The 13,288-nt window shown below is 38.6% G+C and overlaps 2 protein-coding genes across 2 annotated transcripts; both read left to right on the top strand.

Moving 5' to 3' along the window:
- Positions 1–355: 355 nt before the first annotated feature.
- LOC101677594 (olfactory receptor-like protein OLF4) lies at positions 356–1,324 on the top strand. Its single transcript, XM_004781409.1, has one exon. It carries the CDS (start codon positions 356–358, stop codon positions 1,322–1,324), a length of 969 nt encoding a protein of 322 aa, XP_004781466.1.
- A 10,790-nt stretch (positions 1,325–12,114) lies between these two features.
- Positions 12,115–13,053, top strand: LOC101677877 (olfactory receptor-like protein OLF4). Its single transcript, XM_004781410.1, has one exon. It carries the CDS (start codon positions 12,115–12,117, stop codon positions 13,051–13,053), a length of 939 nt encoding a protein of 312 aa, XP_004781467.1.
- The last annotated feature ends 235 nt before the right edge of the window (positions 13,054–13,288 follow it).

Below are 13,288 nucleotides of genomic sequence, written 5' to 3'. Positions count from 1 at the left end.
TAAGCTATCACCATCACTGAATTGTAGGGACATTTTTCTTTTCAGCACTCTACTTTATTACTAGAGTTTCCAAAACATGGTCAATGTGCTATATAGTCCTCCAATGCATGAAATATTTTCTTGCTAAAATGGTAAAATACACGACCTTTTGGGGAACATCTGATGTTGTGATGAAAATTCCTAATCAGAGAGGAACTAGGGATCCTCTCAAGGGGCCCAAATCCATTCACAAAATATTGCAATCGGTTTCTTCACTGAAAATGTAAATTGTTTCATTTCCACAATCTGAGGAAGGACTATTTGTGTGAAAATTAGTTCTGTTATTTTCCCCTGTGCTGGTAGTCAACTGCAACATATGGACCCAGGAAACAATACAGGAATTTCAGAGTTCCAGCTTCTGGGATTTTCAGAGAAACAAGAACTGCAGCTCCTCATATTCGGGCTTTTCCTCTCCATGTACCTGATCACTGTGGCTGGAAACATGCTCCTCATCCTGGCTGTCAACTCTGACTCCCACCTCCACACCCCCATGTACATCTTCCTCGCCAACCTGTCCTTTGTAGACATATGTTTTACCTCTACCACCATACCCAAGATGCTGTGGAACATTCAGACTCAGAGTAAAGTCATAACCTATGCAGGATGCATGACACAGATGTATTTTTTCATACTGTTTACAGGATTAGATATCTTTTTCCTGACTGTGATGGCTTATGACCGCTTTGTGGCCATCTGTCACCCGCTGTACTACACAGTCATCATGAACCCTTGGCTTTGTGGACTGCTGATTCTGGTATGCTGGATCCTGAGTGTCTTTCATTCCTTACTACACACTTCCATGGTGTTGCGGTTGTCCTTCTGCACAGAAGTGGAAATCCCCCACTTTTTCTGTGAACTCAACCAAATGATCCAACTTGCATGTTCTGACACCTTTCTCAATAATATGGTGATGTATTTTGCAGCCATATTGCTGGCTGCTGGTCCCTTCATTGGTATCCTTTACTCTTACTCTAAGATCGTTTCCTCCATATGTGGGATCTCATCAGCTCAGGGCAAGTATAAAGCATTTTCTACCTGTACATCTCACCTCTCAGTTGTCTCCTTATTTTATTGTACAGGCCTAGGAGTGTACCTTAGCTCTGCTGCTACCCAGAACTCCCATTCTAGTGCAGTAGCCTCAGTGATGTACACTGTGGTCACACCCATGCTGAACCCCTTCATCTACAGCCTGAGGAACAAAGACATAAAGTGTTCTCTGATGAGATTCTCTGGGATGGCCGCTCAAAAATGGACAATTTTCCTGGAGCTGAAGAAGCACCCATGATTGCCGGGTTGAAAGCAAATGTTGTGATGCTTTGATCAAGTTGTGAAAGTGGAACATACATCTTCTATATTTTCTTTCCTGTAATATCTACTTTTTTACCTTTCTGCATAATTTATGTAACTCACTTTTTTAAAAAAGATTTTATTTATTTATTTGACAGAGAGAGATCACAAGTAGGAAGAGAGGCAGGCAGAGAGAGAGAGGGAAGCAGGCTCCCTGCTGAGCAGAACCCAATGCGGGACTCAATTCCAGGATCCCTGAGATCATGACCTGAGCCAAAGGCAGCGGCTTAACCCACTGAGCCATACAGGCACCCTGTAACTCACTTTATTAAGATTTGTGATAACTCTGATATCCAAGAAATTTTCCCTTTGTCATTTTCCTTCTCTCTTAATGTCCTTTCTAACCTTGGATATGAAATATTTGGACATTCTTATTTGAGGGATTGCGTGCATATGTTAAGAATAATTTCTTCTTAAATAAAGCATCATAGTGATTTTTTTCTTTTGTTTACCTAAGTACACTTCAATGGGAAATCTACTCTTGGCCATAACAGCTACTTATGTAAGTTTATAACAGAGAAAAATCTGAGACAACTATGCTTCACTTTTGTGAACATTATTCCTTTGTATATCACTGCCTTAAGTGCTTTTCTTAAGAATGCAAACTCCAACATAATGGTGGTTATAGCAGACCATGGGATTTTTCTACACATTAGGATCTTTTTGTTACATAGCTTCTGTCCACCACGAGTTCCATAGTCACTTGCAAAAAAAAAAAAAATGATAATAAAATACATGTCTCCAAGTGCAATCTACCCAAAAAGACAAATATGCATAAAAAGAGTGACATAATATGGCCTTAGAATCAAACTTGGCTTCAAGGATGATAAAGCAAAATATTAAATCATACATTTATTGCTGTGAAAAATAGTTCTTTCTCAGGCACTTCATGTATTTATTGAATTACAGTATATCAAAGTCATTTGTAAAGTGTGTTCATTAAGGTGAAAGACCAGTGGCATGTTTTGGTTTTTATTAAATTATTTTCTAAATTCTGGTTGGAATTTTCATGTGGTACATACAAATGTGATTCCTTGGGCCCCTGCATGGCTCAGTCTGTTAAGTGTCTGCCTTAAGTTCAGGATATGATCTGGGGGTTCTGGGTTCAAGGCCTGCATTGGGATCCCTGCTCAGCAGGAGCTTCATACCTTGAAACCAGCAGTCAGAGATAATCTGTTGGTATAGATTCTGATATATCTTCTTATGTCTCAGGCTGATTGTGTGGGCGTTCAGAGTGGTCTGGTAGATATCCAGCTCAATTCAGGGAATGGTTGAAATAGGATCCCCTACTCCTCCACCTTCTTGACCTCCTCCCCTGTTGGCCATCTCTATGTCTTCATTGAAAAATGTCTGTTCAGATCATCTGCCCATTGTTTAATCAGATTGTTTGTTGCTATTAAGTGCATGACTTCTTTATACATCTGGAATATTTACCCTTTAGATACATGATTTGCAAATATTCTCTGCTACCCAGGAGGTTGCCTTTTAATTTATTGGTGGTTTCATCTGTTGTGCAGAAGTACTTACTTTGAGGTAGATCTTTTTAGTTTTGCTTTTGCTCTGTTGCTTTTGCTGTCAAATTCTAAAAATTGTTGCCAAGACCTATATGTTTCCTTTTAGGGTTTTTTATGGCTTCAGGTCTTACATTCAAGTCTTTAATCCATTGTGAATTAATTTTTGCCTTTTGTATAAGATAGTAGTCCAGTTTTTTTTTTGGGGGGGTGTGGTTGTCCAGTTTACCCAACACCATTTATTGAAACACCGTTCCTTCCTTAATTTAGATTCTTGCCTCTTTTGTCATAAACTTGTTAACCACTTATCTGTGGGTTTATTTCTGGGCTCTCTATTCCATTCCATTGACCTGTGGGCATTTCGTTCTGTTTTGGTAACCAGACCATTGTAATATAGCTTGAAATCAGGGAGGATGTTGCCTCCAGGTTCGTTCTTCTTTCTCATGATTGCTTTGGTTATTGGGGGTATTTGTGATTCCATAAAAATTGAAGGAGTGTTAGTTCTGTTTCTGTAGAATATGCCATTGAAATGTTGACAGGGATTACACTGAACCCACAGATTTCTTTGTTTTTCAATGTAGTAGGGATATAGTAACAGTATTAATTCTTCCAAATAATGAGCATGGAATATCTTTCCATTTCTTTGTGTCTTCAGTTTCATTCAGCAATGTCATACAGTTTCCACTGTACAGATGCTTCACCTCCTTGTTTAAATGTACTCTTAGATATTTTATTTTTGTTGATGTAGTTGTAAATGGGATTTTTTAAAAGATTTTCTGATAATTTCATTTTAGTGTATAGAATTGCAACCAATTTTTGTATATTGCCTTTATATCTTGCTGAATTCATTGATTAGTTATAACAGATTTTTTTCTTGTAAACAATTCATTGAATTATAATGACACACAAGAAACTAAACAGATATAAAATGCAGAATATTCTGAATTAAAGCAATCATACAAAAAGCATGAGCACATGACATCAGGAAAATACAAATCAAAACCACAGTGAGATACCACCTCATACAAGTCAGAATGGCTAAAATTAACCAGTCAGGAAATGACAGGTGTTGGCAAGGGTGTAGAGAAAAGGGAACTCTCCTACATTGTTGGTGGAAATGCAAGCTGGTATAGCCACTCTGGAAAACAGTACAGCGATTCCCTAAGAAGTTATAAATAGAGCTACCTTATGACCCAGCAATTGTGCTATTGGGTGTTTACCCTACAGAAACAAATGTAGTGATCTGAAGGGATACATGCAACCCAATGTTGATAGCAGCAATGTCCACAATGCATATATAAAATGCAGCTATCAAAAAAGCTGAAATGTTGCCATTTGCAATGTTGTGGATAGAACTAGAGGTTATTATGCTAAGAAAAAATAAGTCAATCAGAGAAGGACAATTATCATATCATATCCCTGATATGAGGAATTTAAGATAGGATGGGGGGTTGTGGGGGTTGGAAGGAAGGGAAAAATGAAACAATATGGGACTGGGGAGGGAGACAACCATAATAGACTCTTAATCTCAAGAAACAAACTGAGGGTTGCTGGAGCAGGGGGTGGGAAGAAGGGATAGGGTGTCTGTGTTATGGATATTAAGGAGGTTATATATGCTATGGTGAATCCTCTGAATTGTGTAAGACTGATGATTCACAGACCTGTACCCCTGAAAAAAATAATACATTGTACGTTAACAAAAAATAAATTTAAGAGTACATATACTGCCTGAGCCCATTTATACATAAACCAAAAAAGTGAATAAAAGCTTTGAAGATTTGTTATATGATTGTAAGAGAAATGTAATCAATCTGAAACTTCTGTTTCCTTATCTCTAATGCAGGTGGATGTTGTTAGGAATAAATACAGTGTTTGAAAATAGTGGGTGAGTCCAAGAAAAGTTTTGTGTATATATGTATGTGTATGTATGTGTGTATTACTTCTTACAAATACATTCTTACACATGTATGTGCAACACACATCAATAATCCCATCTCTTATGTTGATAGGAAATCTGAAAGAAATTTGGAGAAGATAGAAATAAAAGAGTGAATTGTTGAAATAACATAAAATTAAAAGAATATAGATATTTAGACACAAAGACTTAAAGTATAATGGAACAAATCAATTTTAGTTATGAATTCTTTTTAATCTCAAAATACATTGTACATTAACAAAAAATAAAGGGAACAAAGGGAACAAAGTCAGAATTTATATTTTAATAAAGAGAATTTTAATAAAGAGAATATTTAAATAAAAAACTTATGACATACTATATGATGACAAATAATAAATAAATAAATAAATAAATAAATAAATATCACAGGGCACCTCAGTCAGTGGATCAAGCAACCTTTTTTTTTTTTTTCTCTTTAAAGATTTTTTTTTTTTTTTTTTTTTTTTTTAAAGATTTTATTTATTTATTTGCCATAGAGAGAGAAGCGAGAGCAAGCACAGGCAGACAGAGTGGCAGGCAGAGGCAGAGGGAGAAGGAGAAGCAGGCTCCCTGCCAAGCAAGGAGCCCGATGTGGGACTCGATCCCAGGACGCTGGGATCATGACCTGAGCCGAAGGCAGCCGCTTAACCAACTGAGCCACCCAGGCGTCCCTAAAGATTTTATTTTTAAGTGATTTCTACAACAACATTGGGCGAAAACTCACAATCCTGAGATCAAGAGTCATTCACTAGACCAACCAAGCCAGCCAGGCAGTCAGAGCATGTAACTCCTGATCGTTGGGACATGGGTTCAAGCCCTTTGTTTGACATAGAGATTACTTTAAAAATAAATAAAAGGGGCACAGGGTTGGCTCAGTCAGTTAAGGTCCAACTCTTGATTTTGTCTCCCAGGATGAACTCAGGGCATGGATCAAAGCCTCATGTCAGCTCCATGGTCAGTGGGGAGTCTGCTTAAGGATTCTCTTTTCCTCTCCCTCTCCCCTTCCCATGGCTCACCTGTGAGCACACTCTCTCTTCCCTAAATAGATAAATAAATAAATAAATAAATAAATAAATGATAAATAAATGAATAAGTCAGTCACATTTACATTTTAGCAATGGGGAAGTCACCTTTTCCATTCCATTTCAGCAATGGAGGAGAAGCCCCAAATTGACTTTCTTTCATTTTTCCTCCATTTAAGGTGGCATTTTAACACAAATGCCCTCACCCAAGAGTAGAGAAATGAATTGAGAAGCCAAAGTTCGCTTTTCTCTAAAACAATTTTATTGAATAGATGTCCATATTACATTCCTTTTTCTGCTGTAACAAATGACCACATGAGAGGCTTCAAGAAACAAATATAGGCTCTTATTGTTTTGGAGGTCAGAAGCCTGGAATCACTGTTTTAGCTCCTATTTAAGACTGCGAAATTGGTCCTGGCTATGTCTCTTTGTCCTCAACAGTGAGCTAAAATCAAGATGTCTGTAGCATATGGTTCTTTCTACATGCTCCAGGAGAAAATCTTTTCTTTCCTATTGCTGTTTCTAGTGGCAACAAACATTCTTTGGCTCAATGCCCTCTCTCCATCTTAAAAGCCAAAGATGTGGCATCTTCAGGTCTCTCTCTGACCCAACAATTCTGCTTTCCTCTCCCATATTTGGAGGACCATGGTGATCACTTTAGTTCCACCTGCATAATCGTGGCCAATCTTAGTTTAATGTCAGTAATTAGCAGCCTCATTCTGTTTGCTACCTTACTCTCGTCCTTCCTATAAGAAATGGCATATTCAAAGTTTCTAGGTATTATAATGTGGACAACTTAAAGAGGCTTTTATTTTGCCTACTAGAAAGTCTTTTCCAAAAGTATTTTTTGTGCCCCTCAAGGGTCTTTTCATAAGAGAAACAAACGCAGAATTCTCACAGCCCCTAGAATGACTGTATACACTAGTCATTCAAAGTATTATACAAACATGATATTTTTGTGTCTGTGGGAAGAAGACCTAAAAACACCCACACTTTACTCTATCACAAAACAACAGCCTTGCTACTCAGAGAGTGTTCTACAGACCATGACGTGCAACATCAACATCACTCAGGAGTTTGTTGGAAATGCTGAACTGGGCCTACCAGCACCTGCTAAAGCAGAATCTTCATTTAAGCTAGAATCCTACATGATTCCCATGCAATTTGAAGTTGGGAAAATGCTGTTCTGAAGTACATTTATTCACATTTTCATTTGATCTTTAGACAGGGTCATTATTTGTATTGGGAATTGTTCTGCTCATTGGAAGTGTTTAGCAGCATCCCTCAGACATTGACAGCTATGCTCAGGGGACAAGGACCACCTCTGGTTGGGACCACTGGCACAGAGTTTGAAAACTGGGAGCATCCTGAGAGAATGCAATCAACACCCTTTCCTCTCTGCAATGATAATTTTAAGAAATCACTAAATTCTTCAAGCCTCTTATCCCTATGGGGAATAGAGTTCACACTAGTGCTTCCTTACAGAATTAGCTTCTGGAAAAATTAAATCAGACAATTCCTATAAGGTGCTAAACTTTGACCATAGTGCAGAAACACTCTAAATATATCTCATATTTAACAAATATTTTATTGTGATGTTTCAAGTCACAGATCTGAATTTGTGATAAAATTGTAAAATTCTTCATTGATTTTGGCAAAATTGTCATGAAGGCCAGGAATGTAGTGTGCAAGGTTTTTAATATTAAAAGAACAAACTTTGGGGCACCTGAGTGCCTCAGTCCTTAAGCATCTTCCTTTGGCTCAGTCACGATCCCAAGGTGCTGGGATCCAGTACTGCATCTTGCTCCTTGCTCGGCTGAGAGCCTGCTTCGCCCTCTCTCACCCTCCACCCCTCAACTTGTGTTTCCTTCTTGCCATGTCTCTTTTTGTCAAATAAATGAATAAAATCTCAAAAAAAAAGGAAAAAACTATTAATTTCTGTTTAAAAAAGCTAAAGTAACTTTCTAGAGATATCAGGGGTATCATTCATCACAAGTCAATGCTTTGAGGACAAAGGGACATAGCCAGGACCAATTTCTCAGTCTTAAATAGGAGAAAACGTTCACTCAAGAGTGGGTTAAAGTGATGGGAGTTTAGATCTCTGAAAGGAAGAAGAAGGTATGCAAAAGAGGTAAGGAAAACTGACTTCTGACTTATCACTGGTCTCCTAGTAACAGAAATGCAACAGAAAATCTTTCCTTTCTGTCCACACTAGTGTCCCATGGGGAAATCATGTGCCTACAAGATGGAAGAACAAGAGGGAAATGTGCCTAATGAGCAGACCAAAACAGCTATAAATACCTCCCCAGCTGCAGTCTCACAGGGAAGACAACCTTGGAATTGACAAGACCTGGGCATTTCTTGTGCAGTACTAAGTCTGGATGGCGTACTGGAGTTTGACCCATTCCTGCTCTCTTGTCTGGGGACAGAGCTTTATCCTCCATCATCTTCCAACCAGACAGGTATTTTAATTTCCATCTAGAGACCTTCTTCTTAGAGACCCCATCTAGATGAATTTTACTGCCCAGTAGGGTCTTCAGAGAAGGTCTAGTGAGTAGATGTTTTAGCTGAGGTCACCTGAGGGCTAGTCCAGGACAACCCAGCCCAGAGCTGAGAGTTTGCTGTGGTTGCTTGCTGGCTTGATTAAGAAATCTATGACTTATTCATTTATGTACATATGATGCTAAATAGAGAAGTGAATAGTACTCAGAAATGCAAGGTTCTGTGCTAACCACTAAATCATAATAATGGAAAACCAATTAAATGGGACATGGGAAGCATAAAATTAGAACATGAGACCAAGAATCTTTACAATTAACCAGAGCCAAAAAGTCAAGTATTACCTGAAGAGGGATATACAGTGAAATGAGAACATGTCTTTTCAAGTTTAAGACAGGGTGTATTAGATTACATTTCCATACTGAGGAGTAAAATCTGGACAGAAGAATTCTCCCAGGCATATCTATGCAAGAGCAGCACATGAAACATACATATCACAGTACTCCCTCTCTCGAGTGTTCAAATATTATTTTTTACTTGTATTATGTGAAAAAGGGTTTGCTAATGAGCTTCCATTACAATTACCTCATTACCTGTGAGCTTTAACATGGTCTGCTTTAGCTAGTCACTCACATTTTCAATTGAAAATTGTCTGTGGTGTTTTTATAGTGGGATCAGAGTAGCTTTATTCCTAAGTTTTTTTGTTTTGTTTTGTTTTGTTTTTATTTTGGTTGGTTGTGTGTGCGTGTGTGTGTGTGCTCTTTCAACAAAGAATTGTTGTCAATTCTTTGTTGAACAAGCACACTTGTCCCATATATCTTTATATGAGATAAAACTAAAACTTTAGATACCGTTTCTTCCCACACTAAAATACATTTTTAGATTCTTTTATTCTTAGGGTGCTGGCTGGCTCAGCTGGTTAAGCAACTGCCTTCAGCTCAGGTCCTGATCTTGGAGTCCTGGGATGAAGTCCCACATTAGACTTCCTGCTCAGCGGGGAGCCTGCTTCTCCTTCTTCTACTCTCCCTGCTGTTCTCTCTCTTTCTCTCTCTCTCTCTCTCTGTCAAATAAATCAATAAAATCTTCTTAAAAATGTTCTTTTATTCTCAAGTTCGTATATAATGAGACCTAATTCCTTTTTTTTTAAATTATTTTTTATTTATTTTCAACATAACAGTATTCATCATTTTTGCACCACAACCCGTGCTCCATGCAATCCGTGCCCTCTATAATACCCACCACCTGGTACCCCGACCTCCCACCCCCTACCCCTTCAAAACCCTCAAATTGTTTTTCATACCTAATTCCTTATTCATCCAACACAGCTGAAAGAGCATCTGCTCCGTGCTTAAAATTTGGTTTCATTTTTTTGTGTTTGTCAGGAAAACATGTTTATTATATTGAAGATTGCTATAATAAATCCAGTATATAAAGATAAACAAATTCATTCAATAATTACATGTATTAAGATACATAGACATAAATTTCTAAGAACTTTTTAATGTTATACCCTTGTATTTAAGGCCTTAGGGAATTTCCTTATTCATCCATGTTTATTTTGTGGAATTACTGCTCCTCTAGGTCTTGTTTCAAGTTAGTTCTCTAAATTCCCCTCAATATTGTCAGTGTAGTGGTGCTGAAACTGCTCTTTTTAACCTGGTTTTATCTCTTCAGTCGTTCTTTGTATTTCAGAAGGTCTCATTTTCTTGAATTTCTTCCAATATAAGTGCATATACAATCACTTACCTAAAGAAAAAGATGAAGAGTGCAGGTGAAGTTGTTACTTCTTTAGTCCTTATCTCAGAGTGACAGGTAAGAGTGCTGTGAGATAACCATGAGTATGAGATAATATGTTCAGATAAGTGACATGAGCAGTATTCAGAGTAAGAGGATAGATTGCCACAGGGTGTCTAGGGTTTTACAGAGTCCAGGGAGGCCTTTGCATGTTGGACAAGGAACATAACTGTGAGTAGTGGTGCTCAACAGACTAGTCAAAAAAGTGACTAAAACCCAAAGGCTAAGAATGACAAATAAACACAGAAGAATATCACATAAGAAAAGTGATAAAGGGGCTCACCTCATTCTCCATTGGACCAAATACAAATCAGTGGGTTAAAAAATATAGAAAAGGCACAGGGGAAAAAATTCTGCTTTTTGCTGTCTGTTAATAGAAATGCCTAATTTTGTGCAGTGTTGGTTTACTCTCTTTACTCGTTTTTCTCTCTTGATATTCAATCTGGAAGGTGCTTCACCATAAATATGTCACTACCTTTGTCTTTTGGGCGATTTATTTTTGCTCTTTTATTAATTTTGCTCAGCATAATTGGGATCTAGCCAGGATTGGAAGCTACCAGCACCAAGGACGCTTTCCTTCCTTACAGCCTTTCAGGACAACAGAGCTCATTAGATCATTTTACTCTTTATGTCCATCTCATGTCTCTCTCCCTCCATACACCTTTTCCTCTCTCCTCTCTCTTTCTCTATCTATTTATTGAACACAATTATTAATGTTCTTTACACAAAGTGTAAAGAAAACACTTTTTTTTTTACAAAAAGTGTTCATTTCCAAATACAAGCCCAAGATAATTTGACCCTGGGAGTCTAGAAATAGGAATTTCTGGGTAATATTTCTATGTTCCCTATGGTAAAGTCTACATACCTTATGTATACGATGTGTATCCATTCATATTCTAAGCTGTGTGCTGGGGCAGGTGGCGGGTGGGGTGAGAAGGGCATAGAATAATACACACCAGGAGTACATGATATGCTGTGTTCTGTGTATGTGATTCTCTGTGTGTGTGTGTGTGTGTGTGTGTGCATGAGTGTGTGTGTGTGTGCGGTCCATGATGAGTGACAGCGTTCCTCAGAGCAGGAATACACAGGCTCCTTTATCACAAGGTTACCCTTATAATACACAGGCTGAACTCAATCAACAGATGATATGAAGGAACGATGTTCAATTGACAGGACACTATTGTAACTGGATTCATAAAGAGCAAGAGGTACATAGTGTGGATGAGGAAGTCCCTGTGCCTTGAACTTTAAGCAGCTATAAGGCTACGTGACTCTACAGAATTAACTGCCACCATCAGTCATCACTCTCCTTTATGACCAATCACCTCGAAACACTGGCTTCCCCCTGAGCTTTGATTTTCTGACAGAAGCAGGTGCTCAGCACCTTTTAACTGACTGTTCCCTCTGCCAGGAAGACCTCCTGTATTCCACCCTCTCTTTCCTGAGGTCTTTATTCAAATGTTACCTTCTTAGCCAGTCTTGCCTGAACACCCACCATAACACCCCACCCATTGTCTCCTTTAAACTGCTTCTGTTTTTGTTTTTGTTTTTGTTTTCATGGCATCTGTCCCCGTCTCATGATTAATTAGTCTTTACATTTGCTTCTATCATATCCCCATCCTTGAATTATAGGGACTATTGCTATTCTGCACCCTCTACTTGATGACTAGGAATTTTTCAAACAGTTTCAACATTCTAGATTTACTAAACTGTGTGATATAATTTCTTATTAAAATTTTATAATACCTGACCTGTTGGGGAACAGGGCAATCTTATGTTTGGATGGAAATTCTTAATCAGAGAGGAACTGAGGTTCCTCTCAAGGGATCCAGATCCATTCACAAAATATTGAAATTAATTCCCTTACTGGAAAATATAATTTGTAGCTTTCCCACAATGTAAGCAATGCTCAATTCTGTGAAAATTAATTTTGTTATTTCCCCTGTAGTGGTAGTCAGCTCCAACAATGGATCCAGGAAACAATACAGGAATGTCAAAATTTCTTCTTCTTGGATTTTCAGAGGACCCAGAACTGCAGCCCCTCATATTTGGGCTTTTCCTCTCCATGTACCTGATCACTCTGTTTGGAAACCTGCTGCTCATCCTGGCTGTAAGCTCTGACTCCCACCTCCACACCCCCATGTACTTCTTCCTGGTGAACCTGTCCTTTGCAGACACCTGTTTCACCTCCACCACCATCCCCAAGATGCTGAGGAACATCCAGACACAGAGCAAAGTGATTACTTACGAAGGCTGCCTCAGCCAGATGTTTTTTTTCATATTCTTTTCAGGATTAGATGTCTTTCTCCTGACTGTAATGGCTTATGACCGCTTTGTGGCCATCTGTCACCCCCTCCAATACTTGGTCATCATGAACCCCTGGCTCTGTGGACTACTAGTTCTAGTGACTTGGGGGATAAGTTTCCTGCATTCCTTGTTAGAAACCTTAATGCTACTGCAGTTGTCCTTCTGCATAGAGGTGGAAATCCCCCACTTTTTCTGTGAACTCAATCAGATGATCCAACTTGCATGTTCTGACACCTTTCTCAATAATATGGTGATGTATTTTTCAGCTATGTTGCTGGGTGGTGCTCCCCTGGCTGGGATCCTTTACTCTTATGGTAAGATAGTTTCCTCAATAAGTGGAATTTCATCAGCTCAGGGCAAGTATAAAGCATTTTCCACCTGTACATCTCACCTCTCAGTTGTCTCCTTATTTTACTGTACAAGCCTAGGAGTGTACCTTAGTTCTGCTGCTACCCAGAGCTCCCACTCAGGTGCAGTAGCCTCAGTGATGTACACAGTGGTCACACCCATGCTGAACCCCTTCATCTACAGCCTGAGGAACAAAGACATAAAGAGGGCTCTGATCAGATTCTCTGGGATGGCAGCTCTAAAAGGGTGAAACATCTTGGGGCTAAAGAAATGCCTGGGTCCAAAACCTTTGAGTCAGAAGTTGTGAATTTTTATCATGAGGGTGGAAGTAGAGCTTGTTTCCTTATTTATTTGGTAGACTTTCTTTGTTTGTGATTTGATTTCTCATACAGTATATGTCACTTATTTTATTGTTTTTTATTTTCCGATAAGAGTGTTCATTATTTTTGCACCACACCCAGTGCTCCATGCAATCCGTGCCCTCA

Source organism: Mustela putorius, unplaced genomic scaffold (genome assembly GCF_011764305.1).
Source record: "Mustela putorius furo isolate JIRA1106 unplaced genomic scaffold, ASM1176430v1.1 tig00000095_pilon_pilon_pilon, whole genome shotgun sequence".
Classification (NCBI taxonomy): Eukaryota; Metazoa; Chordata; class Mammalia; order Carnivora; family Mustelidae; genus Mustela; species Mustela putorius.
This window is presented reverse-complemented; position numbering and strand designations above follow the sequence as displayed.

What these genes read in the sequence shown, in the direction of transcription:
- LOC101677594 (XM_004781409.1), top strand. Translation starts at nt 356, where the DNA reads ATGGACCCAGGAAACAATACAGGAATTTCAGAGTTCCAGCTTCTGGGA.
- LOC101677877 (XM_004781410.1), top strand. Translation starts at nt 12,115, where the DNA reads ATGGATCCAGGAAACAATACAGGAATGTCAAAATTTCTTCTTCTTGGA.